At 36.2% G+C, this 17,526-nt stretch overlaps 1 protein-coding gene across 13 annotated transcripts; it reads left to right on the top strand.

Moving 5' to 3' along the window:
• Positions 1–7,462: 7,462 nt before the first annotated feature.
• On the top strand, positions 7,463–16,914 carry LOC147549158 (protein NARROW LEAF 1-like). 13 transcript variants are annotated; one of them, XR_015238484.1, is made up of 9 exons: positions 7,463–8,215; positions 8,809–8,847; positions 9,368–9,877; positions 10,128–10,271; positions 12,932–13,172; positions 14,618–15,118; positions 15,291–15,734; positions 16,454–16,666; positions 16,774–16,914. XR_015238484.1 is itself a non-coding variant. In XM_086671484.1 (8 exons), exons 3-7 carry the CDS (start codon positions 9,380–9,382, stop codon positions 15,731–15,733), a joined length of 1,827 nt encoding a protein of 608 aa, XP_086527610.1. In that variant the 5' UTR covers positions 7,463–8,215; positions 8,809–8,847; positions 9,368–9,379; the 3' UTR covers position 15,734; positions 16,454–16,914. The 13 variants fall into 13 exon arrangements, 11 of the variants coding, with proteins under 11 accessions (XP_086527610.1, XP_086527609.1, XP_086527608.1 ...); XR_015238485.1 differs by having other exon boundaries at positions 7,753–8,111; XM_086671484.1 differs by having other exon boundaries at positions 16,454–16,914.
• The last annotated feature ends 612 nt before the right edge of the window (positions 16,915–17,526 follow it).

The raw sequence follows: 17,526 nt of genomic DNA, 5'->3' as shown, positions 1-17,526 counted from the left end.
GAAATCAGTATTCTGGTTTGTCTGAAATATAATTCTAATTTTAGAAATATTCTGGTGTGGCTCAAATTCTGACTACAGGAGTATTCGAGTGAAGCTATGATGAGACATGAAAATGTCCCATCTGAATCTCTTAATTTGGGCTAGTTAGTCCAGTTCGAGCAGTTACTCTGATAAGTTAATTGTTTCTTTTGTCCAGGTGTCTTCTACGGAATTGAGCTCGAAAAATAGATAAGAACAAGAGAGAGATGGATGAGGGGCAGTTTGGTCATACGGGTACTTGGATAGATTTGACCAATGTGATGCTCCGATGAAATGTAGAGTTCGAGAGGAACCCAACGACGAAAACAGAAGTTAAGTCGGAGTCCAGATGAGCACAATAGAGCGGGTCAAATTGGGTCCACATCGGATCTTTCTGTAACACGTGGTGCAAATCCAGAATGCCAATTCGATTATTTCGGTACACTTTTGGGCTACATAAGACGGCAGTCTGGATATATTTTGGTCATGATCCAGTACATCGTACATCAGTTTTTCCGTACACCCGCGATGATCCAAAGACCAATATGGTAGACACTTCACCTGGTTTCATCTGAGCACGCGTGCGTTGCAACTTAAGTCGCCTACACCGCGAAGCACTGAATCATTTTGTTCTCTCTTCAACAGTACGTAAATTTCGAACTTCTCTTATCTTCTACAATTTCCATTCCAAAAATAACGGAAATTAGAGAGAGAGAAAGAGACTAAGAGTTAGATATAGTTAGAGAGATAAAGAGATTTTCTCTCTGATTAAGGAAAGAATTGAGAGATATTCTTCTCTCTACTAATTCAAAACAGTTTGAGAGAGGGATTTTCAAATCTATCCCAATATATAGTGAACAGAGAACCGGTGAAGGATAGAGAAAGAAAGTTGCAGATTGTGTGCGACTTTTAGAAAGAGATCCGAGAGAGATAGCTGGAGATACTTAGGGGGGGTAGTGGAGCAAGACTTTCGCGGACTCTTGAGAGTCCGCGAAAGTCTGAGGCATTCAAATCCAGACATTTGAGAGTCCACGAAAGTCTGAGGCATTCAAATCCAGACATTTGAGAGTCCACGAAAGTCTGAGGCATTCAAATCCAGACATTTGAGAGTCTATGAAAGTCCGAGGCATTCGATTGTAGACAAAATATGTCCCAGACTTTGGTGGACTTCATAGTTTGATGAATTTGTGAAGGATTTGGGACAAATTTGGAAGCCAAAATGTCTTTCAAAAAACAAGAGACATTTGAAGTCCATCATGTGATCAAAAAACAATAATAATATTAAAATAATAAATGTCTACCAAATGTGATTAAACAATAATAATAATAATATTAAAATAATAAATGTCTACCAAATGTCCATCAATGTCCACAAATATTCACAGATGTTTACGAAAGTCGAAAAATATATTTTTGAAATGTTAGTATAAACATATTATTTCATGTGATCAAAAAACAATAATAATATTAAAATAATAAATGTCTACCAAATGTCCATCAATGTCCACAAATATTCATAAATGTTTACGAAAGTCGAAAAATATATTTTTGAAATGTTAGTATAAATATATTATTTCATGTGATTAAACAATAATAATAATATTAAAATAATAAATGTCTTCCAAATGTCCATCAATGTCCACAAATATTCACAGATGTCTACGAAAGTCGAAAAATATATTTTTGAAATGTTAGTATAAACATATTATTTCATGTGATTAAACAATAATAATAATATTAAAATAGTAAATGTCTACCAAATGTCCATCAATGTCCACAATATTTACAGATGTCTACGAAAGTCGAAAAATATATTTTTGAAATGTTAGTATAAATATATTATTTCATGTAATTAAAAAATAATAATAATATTAAAATAATAAATATCTACCAAATGTCCATCAATGTCCACAAATATTCACAGATGTTTACGAAAGTCGAAAAATATATTTTTGAAATGTTAGTATTAATATATTATTTCATGTGATTAAATAATAATAATAATAATAATAATAAAATAATAAATGTCTACCAAATGTCCATCAATGTCCACAAATATTCACAGATGTCTACAAAAGTCGAAAAATATATTTTTGATTAGCACAAATATAATATGCATTACACATTTTGTCAATGGACTCAAGATCTTAAAATGTCCCCAGGACATTTTGTCTATGGATCAAATGTCTTAAAATGTCTATAAAGACATTTTGTCTACAAACTCTCAATGTCTTGAAAATGTCTATGAACACATGTTGTCTATAATAACTCATCCGAAATGTCTTGAAATGTCTACGGGACATTTTGTCTATGAAAGTCTGTGAAAGTCCCGCTCCACTACCCCCCCCCTTAGAAGATTGGTGCTGTCAATATTTTAGAGAGAGAAAGAGATTTTCAGAGAGATGGAGTAGTTATTTTCTAGAGAGAGTGAATCGAAGAGATTAAAACCGAGAGAGAGAGAGAGAGAGAGATGACAGATTTTTAGAAATAAATCTACAAAGAAGATAATGGAGAATCAAGAGGGAAGGATAAAAACAGAGCATCATCTTAGTTTTGAAGCATCTCGATTTTGGGGGAGGTCATCTCTTCTCGAGCTCAAATACTAAAGATCAGAGAGAGAGAGAGAGAGAGAGAGAGCATTTTTCATCATCTTTTTCTCTTGTTCCTGTTCTTATTGTATTGAGAGAAAGAAAACAGAATTTGAGAGAGAGTTTGAATCAGAGAGACTTGTAGAGAGAGAGTGAGAGATATTACAGAGAGAGAGAGAGAGAGAGAGATTATTATTGTATCTTTCAGTCTCTAATCATTTATATAATCATCTTCTCTTCCATTCATCTAGTGTTTCGAATTGAAAAGAAAAAGAAAGAAGAAGTGAAAAAACAGTAGAGAGAGAGAGAGAGAAAATCAGAGGAGGAAGAAGACCACGTTTGGGTCAATAATCTCTCTGGAAAATAATTTTCCCAGAGAGAAAATACTTTCGAGAAGACGAGAAAATTATTTTCCTTAGGGGCGTGTTTGGTTGCAACAGAGAAAATCAACAAGAATAGTTAATTTATTTTTCCTCTTTTCTCTTAATTCTTCATACTTATTTTAATTTCATGAATAGCTAACTCTCTCTATCTAGGGTTGATGATGAAACCATGTTCAATATTTTAATCAGGGTTTTAACGAAAACATTTTCCGGAATTCGGGTAGTTCATTACCTTGAATTTTGAGTTATAAAAAGAGATTTAAATCGTTTAATTATTGGTTCTTAAACTAATTGTATATGGTGAATTCAAAAATCCTAGGTCTCTCCCCCATTTGAGTTCCTTGTATCATTTGTATTTATTTTCATTTCCGTTATTTTATTTTAATATTTTATTCATTTTAAAACCAAAATCAAAACATTTGAAAAAACTTATTACTTCCTAGTTTTAAAATAAGTTTAACTAGTCTCTGAGGAACGAACCGGTCTTTCCGAAAATATTACAACTTGACACACCCGTGCACTTGCCGGTGTAGACCTATTTAAGGTAACCTTTTAGGCCCATCAAGCTATAATGTTCAAGTGTCTAGAAGATCTATTCCCTTCAGTCCAAGAGCTCATATTATTTACGAAGGTTCGCTCGCTTTCAGAATATAGAACTACCATCTTAAATTCTGAAAGAATAGTCGTTGTATTATGAAGGCATACACCCTAACTGTTGGTACTGTTACGGGGTGTTAAATGTCTTAAGGAAAGAGAATTTATTCTCGCCTCAACTCCATAACTACTTATTGTCTAGCTCGGATAATTCGAAAGAAGGATTATTGATAAGTCAGAATCCGGCCGGATATTGTCTCTCTCTCTCTCTATAACTTAGAAAAATGAAGTTTCATACTTCAACAGTGGCTCTGTGCTAATCCAGAAAGGGATAAGATAGAGATAAAGTGAACTCGAACCATAACCAGAGGAACAACAGTTCTCGAGTCAAAAAGTTAATTTCGATAAATCCTCTTTATTCTTCAGTAGGGGAGTCTCAGCCAATATTAGTATAGGTTCCTTCATTCTTAGACTAGGGAATACAATTAGGAGTCATTATTGGTTAGAAAAGAAATTTGAAAAATCCTAATTGGTTGGAAGCAAAAGTCATGGCACAGTCTGGTCGAACTGTGCTAAAAAAATCAGTCCTCTCATCCTTTTGCACATACATTGTTAGTTACCAGATATTACCTCAATAAGTCATAAAACAATTAGAACAAGTTGGCGTAGCTTTTGATGGGGTCACACACAAAATGAAAGGAGACTGTATTTTATAAACTGGGAGATCCTTATTAGTCTCAAAAAAACATGGAGGTCTAGGTATAAAATCGTTAAAGCAAGTAAATGAGTACCTCATAGTAATGACTTGGAGGCTCCTCACTAGACCTACTGATACATGGGTCAAGTTATTTAAGGCCAAATATATAAAAGAAGATAATTTTTTGACTTATGAAAGTTTGAAATCATCCTCAACATTTTGGCAGGCCCTTCTTACTACGAGGCAAACTATGCGAAATAATGTCTTTGAAGATACTGGGAAAGACATGTAGAAGATGTCATTGAAGGAGATGTCCTTTGACCAAAGATGTAATGTCCGACTTTAGTTCCGCCAAACGTCGTGCCGTAAAAGCAGGTTATAAAAGTGGATACTGGGAAAGACACGATAGGATGATTTCAAACTTTCATAAGTCCAAATGGTCAACAGTATTTGTCGCTCCTGCATATGTCGTTTACGGTCACGCGGTAACCATTTCATAATTGTAGAAATTGAAATTTCAATCTTTCATTTCTCATTGGTAATGATGCTCGCTTTTGGTTATCCTTTCAAATAGGAAAGTACACCAGGATTTTGGTCGGGCGTTCATGGCGTATAATATTTGCATTGATTATCTCACAGCTTCTCTTTTATGATATTTCTCACTTTTCCTCATTGTTCTTCCAATGTTGACCATTTGGTTTCATTGATTCTGCAAAAATTGGTTGGAACCTGCCTTCAGAATATAACCCTCGAAAGTATGAACATTATATATTGGTTAATGTAGTTGCAAGAGTGAATGAAAATATTACTGGAACTTCAAAATTACCTCTTTTCTTGTGTTGAATTATTTCAAAATTAACTCAGTAATATTAACTCAAAAGTCAATCAGTTCGTCTCGCTTATTACTGTTTATAATCATGGGTCGTAATGTCAAGCCCAACAAACGCATCTACTGCTCTGTACCACTTCCTTCCCCATTTTTCAAATGAATGACCACTGTTTAGTGGATCATTACATTTTATTTTTAAACAATTGTGAAGTATCAAGGTTATTGTAGGCTTCCCTTTGTTTTTTTTTTTTTTTTGATGAAGAGGCTTCCCTTTGTTACCTTGTTTTTGTATTTTTTTTTTCGCTTACTATTAAATATAGCCAAAACTCTATAAGAAAAACCAATGTACAATTAGATTTTATCTTAAATTATTGATGTTGCTTGGTATAATCTTATGTAGTTGTTATATGAGATAAATGTATTTCTACAGATGCTTTAGAAAAAATTACCGACCTTTCTATGTTAAATCTTTGTTTCCATTTTTGAAACAAAATTTGGCTCTTGTCCGATTAATAATTTGTCGTTGGATTATAAAGCGAGAAGAAAAACGCTTACGCAACAATCTTTTGCCTAATCAAGGATCTCATTTCACTAAGTTGTAAGTATCTTGGCACTAATATGTTATCTGGTGTTTCAAAATATACCTACTATGTGCGAGAATGGTTTTGATGATGTCGACGTTAAATTCTTTGGTTTACTAATAAATTTAATTTCACAGTCAGATACATTCTCTATTGAAAAAATATAGATAGAACAAGTTGATCTTATTCTTTGGTTGTGAACTTGAATCCTTGGTCAGTTTTATTCACTTCAACCTTTGCCTCTCTATCCTCTTATAAAAGTGACTTATTTGGAAATAGTCATGTATATCATCACCCACACTAGTCTAAAAATATCACTAACGGTACAAAATTCCTTCATTAAAATGTCTTGGCATAATTATCTTCTTCAACATAAACAGTACATATTTTCATTCTTACATAGATGATATGTGGTTATAGAAGTTTATTTCCAATACATGTGAATATGAAGATGTAGAAAGTTTTATATAACATCTACTATTTGTTTTTTGATCGACTAAATGTTAATTTATTGTATAATTTATTTTTCTTAATTTTTCGAACCCGTAAAAATTCAACAATAGTTCTCAAATGGTTTTTGTCGTAGTGGTCGTACAAATTAATTTCTCCATGCATTTGCCATGCACACTTAGGTTCGAAATTCCTTTTTTTTTTTTTGATGAAGAGGTTTGAAATTCCCTTTCCTTGTGTATTTTTGAATTGTAATTTGTGATGAAAATAATAAAGGTGCCAACAACAAAATCACTAATGTATCACTTTTTGTTTTCATATTCTTTCATAATATTATTGATATATGAGTTTCACTGCCCCGAGGCACAACCTATACCCGGGCAGGTAGCATATAAATTATGGTTTTGACGTATTGGTTTGGAAAACAACTAGGAAGATTCAATTTGAAAAGTGATTTGTTTTATTTAAATAGAATTCTATGATATGAGGTGTCTTTCAATAGTTGAGTGGTTACACACTCTGGGTGCATCTATGAAGAATGCTCTGGATGAGCATAGGTAGTAAAGAGTAAAATTTTGGCCAGCGCTTTGGGGAAAGCTAAAAAGTTTCCGGGGTGTGAAGACTTGGTCAAAAATTTGTCAATTTTGTTTGACAGTTTTATTTAGGGGAAAACAAAATACTTCTCCACCTCACCTCACTCTCTCTCCACCTCACCTCTATCTTCTCCGATTAGGTCGCCGGCCGAAAAATTTTCCGGCCGGGCCGGCGACCATTAAAAAAAAAAAAAATTCTTTTTCACTCTCTCTCTCTCTAGAAACTCCGGCGAAGGGGTTTCCCTTCGCCGGAGTTCCGGTCTGTTCTTCAACAGACCACTCCGGCGAAGGGAAACCCCTTCGCCGGAGTTTCTAGAGAGAGAGAGAGTGAAAAAGAATTTTTTTTTTTTTTAATGGTCGCCGGCCGGAAAATTTTCCGGCCGGTGACCAAATCGGAGAAGACAAAGAGGTGAGGTGGAGAGAGAGTGAGGTGAGGTGGAGATAGATTGAGGTGAGGTGGAGTGTTTTTTTTTATTTCCCCTTAAAATTTATTTCCCCGAAAAATCTTTAAAATTTTACATATTCCCTTTAAAATTTTACATATTCCCTTTAAAATTTTACATCCCGAAAACTATTTAGCTTTCCCCAAAGCGCTGGCCAAAATTTTTATCACAACCATAGACATTATCACATTAGGATCTTTCCTTTGGAAGTCTCCCCTTCACCTATTCTTCATTTTTTTTTGTTTTTTTTTTTTTTATGAAATAGAACATGTTTTTCTTTTTTGTTGAGGGAACCTATTCTTCATTTGAAACTTCTTTTATGCTATTTTCACCTAATAAACAAAAGGACCATGAAAATGAATCAAACAAAGGGATAATGAAGAAAAGAAAACCATCCCCACCACCCCTCCCCTTCATACCAACCCCCATTCTCCAATGGTGAATGAATTATTAGCCAGAGGGCTTAAAAATAACAAGAAAGAAAAAGAAATGTGCAACTTTTGGGGAGCAAATATTAGTAGGTCCCACTTTTTCTTTCCTAATTTTAGGGTTTAGGCCCCTACCCTTAAAGCTTCTAGGGTAGCCCTGCACATCTATACAATACAGAAAAGTCAAGAAACGCTAAAAAGAAAAAGAAGGGAAAGGGCAAAAATAAGGGTGATATGAGAAAATTTTAAAAAAGGAGGAAAATTTGGATATTAATTATGAGATGTTGACAATATCCACAGTGAAGAGAGAGAGAGAGAGAGGGGTGCTCTGTGTTCACCTAAACTTTGTTTCATTAATGCCTTTTAGCAGAACTAGGATTTGTATTGATGGGTTTCTCCTCCATCAACCCTTCTGCAATTGATTCAAGCTGGCAATTCTTCTTGTTGCTGAAGAGATTCCCTCTCCGATCTGATAGATGAGCAAGGTTTTGGGCAACTTTTTTATGGGTAGGGCATGAATTTTATCACAAGGGGATTCTTCTTCTTCTAATTGTTACTTTCTTCAGCTTCTCCTTCACAATCTCCTTTACAAATCTCCCCATTTTTGTTAGGTCAGTTGAGCTTTCTATACACTTCCAATTTTACTTTTTTTTTTTTTTTTTGCTTCTTCCCCTTTTTATTCCTTTGTCAAATGAATCAAATGATGCTGCTTTAATTGCTTAGTTTAAACTCAGAAATGGGTATTTTTGGTTTGTTTTGTAGTTGAAGTTTCCATTTTTTTCTTCAATTAATCTTTTGGGGTTTTGTTTGGGATGTTTGGTTCATGCTTTCAGGTTCTCTCTCTCATTTATTAAACATTAGTTTAGTTTTTTTTTTTTTTCTTTTTTGCTTATGTTTAGTGAATATATTCGGCTATGGTTTCTGATTTGTTTCCTTGTTTCACTGTGTCTTGTTTAAGGGATCTTTAGTTCATTTCTTTATATTATTTTGTTCCTTCTTTCACTTTTATGCTTTTGTTTTTCATTATTGTTTTTTTTAAGTTTGGGTGTTAATTGCATTTAACCATTTCAAGCTTCTCATTTGTTTCCCATTAAACTGGTTAGAACTGAGTGAAAGAGTTGACTTCATATTCTTGCTGATGAGGATGATAATGTCATTTAGTTTAGATAGTTACAAGTTTTACAATATTGATTTGTCTGTACAGATGGAATGAAGTGTGTAATTAAGCGTAATCGAGAAAGAGGTAAGAAGTGGTACCTCCTTTTTTGGTAGATTGATTCCTTGTGTCTTGCTCAGTAACTTTAGTTCATTTTATCTCCTAGCTGTTCGTCTTTTGTTTCGTTTCTTTGACTTGGATAATGAATCAATTATGCATCTTCTATACTGTTTCTATGTGATGAATTCGGTTCTGACAGTGCCATATTAGCATTCCCCAATTACCTCTTCATGTATATATATTTATTGTTTCTCAAATCTCCGCAAAAGCTATGTAAAATCATGTCAGTCATATTGTACTATTTTCATATATATCAGATAACATTTGACATTTTAGTTTCTTATCCTCAATTTGGGGTTTCCGATGCTACGCACCTCTAAAATAATGTTACGAAAATCTTCTTTCTTTTTCTCGATTGTTTTAGTCCTAATAGTAAACTTTTGAAGAGGTTAAAAAATTTTAATTACATAGCTGGAGAGTTATGAATGTCCATGTTAAGTTGTCTAGTTTTAGTTTTGTTATCTTGAGAAGTTGCTGTTTCATGTAGCCGAACTGAAGAATGGAGAAGAGCGAATCTTTTAATATAAGGGGGCTTCACTCGGGATCGACACAGTCAGAGGAATCGGCTTTGGACCTCGAAAGGAACTACTGCTCCCATCCCAACCTACCATCATCAAATCCACCACCACTTCAAGGCTTTGCATCAGCTGGTCAGCACTCAGAAAGCAGTGCTGCCTACTTCTCATGGCCCACTTCGAGTCGATTAATTGGAGCTGCTGAAGACCGGGCAAACTACTTTGGGAACCTTCAGAAAGGAGTGCTTCCTGAAATTCATGACCAGTTGCCGACGGGGAAACAAGCCACCAGTTTGCTTGAGCTGATGACCGTAAGGGCATTTCATAGCCAAATATTGCGTCGTTATAGTCTCGGGACGGCAATTGGTTTCAGGATCCGCCAGGGAATGCTGACAGATACACCTGCTATTCTAGTATTTGTTGCTCGCAAAGTTCATAGACAATGGCTCAACCACATCCAGTGTCTACCGACAGCCCTTGAGGTAAAGCGCGAGAAGGTGTTATTGTTTTTATCTTTGTACTCCACTGTGTTTGATGGCCTCTATTGATCTGTTTGGTACTAATCCTTTTCATCGGTTTTGTTATCTTTTGTATTGTTCCTCTATGTGAGGGAAGGGGGATGGAGCGTTGGGTGGGTCTAGTATTTGGTCTTTGAACTCGTAAAGTTATGTATATAACGATTTATTTTTATTCCTTTTGGATGATAAAATGTGATATCGGATCAATTATCAGGGCCCAGGAGGTGTATGGTGTGATGTAGATGTTGTTGAGTTCTCTTATTTTGGAGCTCCTGCACAAACCCCTAAAGAACAATTATATACTGAGCTTGTCGATGGCTTACGAGGAAGTGATCTGTGCATTGGTTCTGGCTCGCAGGTAGTTCTTACTTCTTCCTAACATACATCATCTTCTATATGGTGGTTGGTAACATTTCTCTTATCTCCAACATATTCTTTTTTATAATATTAACTTAATTTGACTACCCTCTTTAGCATAACTGTTGAAGTGAATCCCAAGTGTCCTGCATCCTTTGTCATTGCTGTTTGCTGTTTCTCGTTTCATGTTTCTGTAATTTCTGTTGCAATTTGAAAAATATATTTTGTTTTAAATTTTTCCCGAAAAGTTTATGTTGTTACTAATATTAACTAGGTATTTTGGAAGATTTGGGCCTGAAACTTTTACTATGTTTTTCTTTTTGTTGGATCAACGGTGCATGAGCACCGGGATCTCGATGGCCCTAGTGCTTAGCAAGGTCTAATTACTTACGGTTCCTCATCTAATAAAAAATGACACGCTCAAATCAGAAATTATAAATAAACAATAAATGTTTAGGAATTGGTAGAATTACACAATAGAAATAGAAAACAAAATCTGGGTGCTTTCTTGCTCTTAACTAGAATTTGGGGGAGAACTATCTATGGGGTGATTACATAATCATTTTTTTCCTAGAATGGGAAAAGGATTATGGTTGTATTGGTCAAGGATAGCACAACTTAGTAAGAAGTAATCCAGGCTTAGGTTCTGGAGGAAACTGCAAGTTGGGGCGATTGATGTAGCATACCCATCTTGGCAGAAGAATCCCTACCCTAGTGTTATTACTAGAATAGTAAGGGAACAACGATATTACTACTAATGTTATTTACGGTCTTATTGAAAAAGGCTCCCTAAAGTGGTCGTTTCTAGATTCGGTTTTTATCCTTATTACATGAGCACCCTAGTGGTGGTCAACCCTATATACTGGAATTCTTTTGCACTTTGCAGTTATTTTCTTCAAGTTATAACAACTATACTTGTCGCAGTTTTAAGTTAGTGACTTATTTCACCCACGCCATGGAAATAAAATTGCAATATAATAATGGAAACTAGAAACTCTCATTTCCCTGGAAATGGCAAAATGAAAGCTATCAAACACAACCTACAAGTATTTGCTAGCTATCTATCTTATTCTTATACCATTTCTTTGCTAAATCTCTATTTCTTAGTAGTTTATTTTTAAGCTGGGAATGAGGGGTATATTCAAACACTCTCCTAAGAGTTTGGGGGTAGTGGTGGCCAACGGGCCGTGCCGACACGGAAACGGACCGGCACGGCCCGTTTATTTGAAGACATGGAACGGTCCGTTCCGTGCCGTGCCGACCCGTCACGGGTCTGGCGTGCCGTGTCGGGGCTGGGATTTTAGAGCCCCAGACCCGTTAAACACGGCCCATTAGACACGCAGGAACGACACGGAACGGATCGTACACGGCACGACCCGTGGGCACGGAACGACACGGAACGGGTACGGCAACAACGACACGCTAGCAACGGCCCAATTTAGTTATTTTCATGACAACTACTTTATATTACAAAAAGAAAAACACATTAAAAAAAACGTAATACTTGAATTAAAAAAGAAGTAATACTTAAAAAAAAAAAGTAATACTTGAATTATAACAAAAGAGGTTTTACTTTTTTTTTTTTTACTTAGATTTTTTTTTTTGAAACAAACTAAAACATTTTTTCAAAAAAATAAACAAATAAAGTGGTAAAGATAGTCCCACACCTAAACCACAAAATATAAAGTAAATGTGGAGAGTCTTTATACAACTCTTTTCCAATAAAATAAACAAAGATATGACATAGACTCTAAAGTTTTTGTACATCACAATTTTTTACTTGAAAAAAAATGTAATATTTCTTTTATTACTTTTTTTTGACAAGTAAAAAAAATATTTATGAACGGGTCGGAGCCACGGGAGCGACTACGGGAACACCACGGAACGGCCACGGGAACGACTACGGGAACGCCACGGAACGGCCACAGAAACGGCCAGAAACGCAACGGAAATGCCACGGGAACGACTGGGCCGTTCCCATGGGCCGTTTCTGTGCCCAGACCTTTGTGGTCTGGGCACGGCACGGCTCAAGCCGTGCCTGGCGTGGCCGTGGCGTGTCTGACACGCCACGGCTGCCAAACGGGCCGTGCCGGCACGGCACGCCCCGTTGGCCACCACTATTTGGGGGTGGAAGTGGAGGATGTCCTTGGAATTCTATTCCACTGGAGTAGAAGTTTGGGAAACTATAGGAACTTGTCATATCTTGATTTCTTTTCCAATTGGGAGGACATCATGAAGTAACATCTTCCTTATGTGATTCCACCAATTTTGCTTGTACATTTTTTCAGTTCAATATTAATTCAAACGTTTCAAAAAAAAAAAAAAAAATTTAAGCTACTGCACATCTACATCAGTCAACCATTTTTAGGTATACTTCTTCTTGGGGTGGTATTTACATTGTTTTTATTGTGTGGGCTAGAGATGCATTTGCCATATTTTTCTATTCTTACTAAATCCTGGCGTTTCAGTATTTACATTTTTCGCTTTCTTTTGATAAATAAATAAACTTAGTAGTATCCATTTGGTCCAATTTTTTTACTGGTGAGACCGAGGACAAGGTAAAGTTGTAGTTTTCATTTTCTAGGTAGAGGCTTCTTTGGATGCATTTATTCATTTACACGGACTTCGAAGCTTGTTACCCTCATTTTCTTTCTTGATCAGGTTGCAAGTCAAGAGACATACGGAACCTTGGGCGCGATTGTGAGGAGCCGCACAGGTAACCGTCAAGTTGGTTTTTTGACTAACCGACATGTAGCAGTTGATCTAGACTACCCAAATCAGAAGATGTTTCATCCTTTGCCACCCAGCCTTGGTCCTGGGGTATATCTTGGAGCAGTAGAAAGGGCAACATCGTTCATCACAGATGATCTTTGGTATGGCACATTTGCCGGAACAAACCCAGGTAATAAGGTTACAAACTTTACTTAGTTGGTAGTCTATTAATGGCCAACCTGACTCTGCAGCATCAGATTCTTTTATGTTTTCAATCTAAAAGTATCTAGACCAGCACCGCAAATGCTGCGGAGTTGGACGTTTCACTGAGAAATTTCTATTGGTAGAGGGTGCTGATACTGCAAGTGGCTACCGTCAAATAAATCACGATCGGGACTTATTTAGGTTTAGTCTAGGAATTGTTATCGTCTAGAACTTTCAACTACTGGCTGGTTGCAGTTATCTGGTGTCCCGCAAAAAAGTTTAAATGGGGAAAGCTCAGAAAGATTGAGCTTGTACCGTCGACCGCCAAGTATAACTTTTGGCAAAATGTGGCATATAAAGTCTAATATACTAACATATTTTACTTCTAAACTTAGAATTTGCGGACTTGAACTTCAGCAATTCTGTTTGGCCAAGCCATATGACCGATCAAAACAAGCCTTGATGTGGTTCACAATTTCACGACTTGCAACTATGCGATAGGCACTTGGATCATCACTCGCGCTTAGCTGGCGTAGGGCTCAGGGTAGTATTTGAAAAATTTGACAATTTTGCAACAATGTTAAATAACTTAAATCATCATTAATATGATACAGCATTTAAAAAATTAAAATTTCTGGTGATACTTTAGCACTTTCTGGTGAGATAAGTTAGTAGTACCTTGCTGGGAAAACAAATTAAGTCGATAGGTCACAAAATGTTCAATAATACAAGAGGAACTAGGAGGGATAAATTGTAAATGAAGGTACCAGTGCTGCATCCAACACCAACATAACAGTAATTTATATTTTAGAGTTATTTCCTTTTTGGCCCCCTACTTTGTGACCAGCTTCCTTCTTGGCCCCCTATTTTTCACAAATTCAAATATGGCCCCCTTTTTAAAATAAATGCCACAACTACCCTTCCACTAAACATATTTTCAAAATTAACAAAAAAATATAAAAAGGGGTCATATTTGAATTTTATGAAAAATAGGGGGCCAAGAAGGATGCTGGTCACAAAATAGGGGGTCAAAAAGGAAATAACTCTATATTTTAATGTACAGCTACGCAGCTCATGGGAATAATTGGGAACCTGGGATTTAGGATATTCTTGGTTTGATCAACCATGCTCCGGGGTTTGATTCAATTACAAAAAAGTTTGGGGTTTGATTGGTTGCCATATAACATGCTGAAACCAGTAGGGCATTCTGTTATTTGCACGGAGTACTATTTTTGTGGTTCTACTAGGTGAAGTTCGAGTATACAGTTTGGGCAGGGGAGATCAGTTTGGGAGATTGTTCTAACAAAAAACCCAATCAAAAGAACTTGCTTTGTTACTAGATGTTGTTGATGTAAGAGTTTTTATTTCTTAGTAATATATAATTGTCAGCTGACCCCAAAAAATTCCACTACTATTTGATTTTAATTGCAGAGACATTTGTTCGAGCTGACGGGGCCTTTATCCCTTTTGCTGATGATTTGGACATTTCCAATGTGACCACGATTGTGAAAGGGGTAGGCGAGATTGGGGAGGTCAAGATCATAGATTTGCAATCTCCAATCAACAGCCTTATTGGGAAGCAAGTTGTGAAGGTTGGAAGAAGCTCCGGCTTGACCACCGGGACCATAATGGCTTATGCACTTGAGTACAACGACGAGAAGGGAATCTGTTTCTTCACTGACTTCCTCGTTGTGGGTGAGAATTCACAAACCTTTGATCTTGAAGGTGATAGTGGTAGCCTTATCCTCTTAACGGGCCAGAAAAATGATACGCCACGGCCTATTGGAATCATATGGGGCGGAACAGCAAATCGTGGGCGGTTGAAATTGAAAGTTGGTCAACCTCCTGAGAATTGGACCAGTGGAGTTGATCTGGGCCGCCTTCTTGATCTCCTTGAACTCGATCTTATAACGACCGTTGAAGGACTCCAAGGTTTGTGCTATGAGAAGAACTCATTTTACATGATTTTTGTGCTACGAGAACTCATTTTACATAAAACATATTATCATAAAATGAAGGAAACAAGTAAAGGGAATTCACTAAATAGATTCTGCATATTTGCTTTATATTTTACTTGTTCGTTTCTCTGTTTTTCTTTCTACAGTTGCAGTGCAAGAGCAAAGAACTGCCTTAGCAGCAGTTGTGGATTCCATGGTTGGAGAGTCTACTCTTGCAGACGGAACATTACCCAAAGATAAAAAGAAAGAAATATTTGAGCCCTTAGGAATTAATCTCCAACGAATTCCATTGGATGACGGATCTGGACCATCAACGAACCAATCTTTTTCCCTTAATGAATTCCATATAGAAGATGGAATCGAGACATTAGCAGCCAATATAGAAGAACATCAGTTCATCCCAAACTTCATTGATAGATCTCCTATCCATAAAAAGGAAAATGAGGACAACAACCCTGAATCAAAGAATCTATCATCATTGAGGAATGGTGCAGATGAAGACCTATGTTTCTCATTGCAGCTAGGAGAACGTGAACCTAAGAGAAGGCGTCCAAATTCTTCAACTAGCATTGAAGAACCAAAACAATGAAGTAAGTTGCTCTAATTGCAGAAAATGTGAACTTGTTCATTTTTCACCGGATGAAACCGTCTTTTTCTGTTTTTATCTTATTTATTTATCAAATATATGGAATTGAGTTGAAATGGGGGCTTGTCCTCTGACCGTAAGAGCTCTGGTTAGATTGGGATATAAAAATCCCGAATGTAAGTAGCAAGACTATAAATAGATCAAAGGGGATAGTACTGTTGGTAAAAGAGAATTTAGTGTTCGGACTATCACCATTTCTTTTTTTTTTGCTTGCTTAAAACTGAGCTTTTAATTCCCATATCTAGGTTTCCTGCAAGTATGCTGGCATCATAATGCTATTTCTTATGGCAGCAGATGATTGTTAAAAAAATGACTGTTATAGTGGAGTAATTTGTTTTTCCCAATTTACCAGTAACAGCCTTATACGAGCTTTTCGCTACTTATAACATTGATTCAAATGGTTCTGACTTCATGTAAAAGACAACACTATTGTACAACACCACCTCACTAGAGAAGTTTACTGCTCTTTTAAGCAATCTTTCTCCAACTGCTATGAAGAATGCGACGCCGTCTTGTAGAGAAGTTTACTGCGCTTTTAAGCATATTTTCTTTCGTTTCTAGCGTAGGTTGTTAATGGCGTCGCTATGGCGCTCAAAGCACCCGACTCTGAAAGGACCGCTCTTCTAGAGATGAATACCCCTTGTTTGCGCCTATCTCGTGCAGGGCAAGTCCAAGGTAATCAGGTAGCGACGAGGGATGCCTTTTTGAAAATAAAAAAAGTTAGGACCTAAGCTCAGTCGACTAAAATAATTGAAGTTGTTTCTCTCTCTCCCTTGCCCTAATCGATCGAAACAGTAGAAAGAGAGAGGAAGAATACTTCTTCTTTAGCGGTCATCTTTCTTCTTCCCTTTGCCGCCTCAATCAATTAACTTCAAGGTATTTTTGTTTTTCGTTTCTTCATCTTCTAAAGTTCTGCTTGTTCTCTTTGTTTCTCTTATTTCCGTGCTCCTTTTCTCTCTGTTTTCGCTTCTTTTCCAAATCAGTTTCAGGTGGCTATACCCTTGTTCTCCACAAATCTTTTTTGTTATGGATTAGTTTGTACTTATGAATGAGAAATTATGATATTGTTTATAAAGCATTATGTTTTTTTTTTATGAGAATTATAAAGCACTATGTTAGTATTAGTATTTGAATTATGAATATGTTTTTTCTTTTTGATAATTTATGAATTACAGAATTAGAGATATCTTGTTTATAATCCACAGTGGCCCTATTTTAAGATGACAGTTGCGGAATTGAACGATGTATACGAGAACGAAAAAATAAGTTTTGTAAATTTGGCTTATTTTTGGATGGGTTATATGACATTATGTCTCGACAAAATTAACAAAATCATCATCAGGATCTGTTGAGTGTTAAAGCAAAAAAAACATATTTATGTCTTCAATTGGTGATTGGCCCATTAGGAAATAGGTTTGAAGAGTGTTCATGAAATGTCATTATTTCTTGGAAATAGACCAAAGAAATATATATGGGTATTCGAAACTTCCATCAATTCATCAATGAGAAGTATGTCTCGAGTGTTCATAAATCTTGATAATATGCTAACTGTGAGATGATCGATAGTGGTGTGGCTGAGAATTTGGGAGTCCGGTGTAAAATTTTAACTGGGCCCGTATGTCACAATAAGACTGTAAAAAATGTCAACAGTTGGTAGCCCACGTGGTTCTAGTGATGCTTAAAAGGCCGGGCCTGTCCAGGCCGGCCTAGCCAACCCGGGTTGAAAGTGTCCCGGG

This window comes from Eschscholzia californica, unplaced genomic scaffold (assembly GCF_041429995.1).
Source record: "Eschscholzia californica isolate CP2 unplaced genomic scaffold, dmEscCali1.0.p SCAF_3, whole genome shotgun sequence".
Classification (NCBI taxonomy): Eukaryota; Viridiplantae; Streptophyta; class Magnoliopsida; order Ranunculales; family Papaveraceae; genus Eschscholzia; species Eschscholzia californica.
Note: the sequence above shows the minus strand (reverse complement) of the source record. Positions and strands in the feature narration are given on the sequence as shown.

Coding starts and splice junctions, on each gene's coding strand:
- LOC147549158 (XM_086671484.1), top strand. CDS start 9,380: ATGGAGAAGAGCGAATCTTTTAATATAAGGGGGCTTCACTCGGGATCG. Junction 13,173..14,617: donor ATTTGCCGGAACAAACCCAG/GTAATAAGGTTA, acceptor TTTTAATTGCAG/AGACATTTGTTCGAGCTGAC. Junction 15,119..15,290: donor GACCGTTGAAGGACTCCAAG/GTTTGTGCTATG, acceptor TTCTTTCTACAG/TTGCAGTGCAAGAGCAAAGA.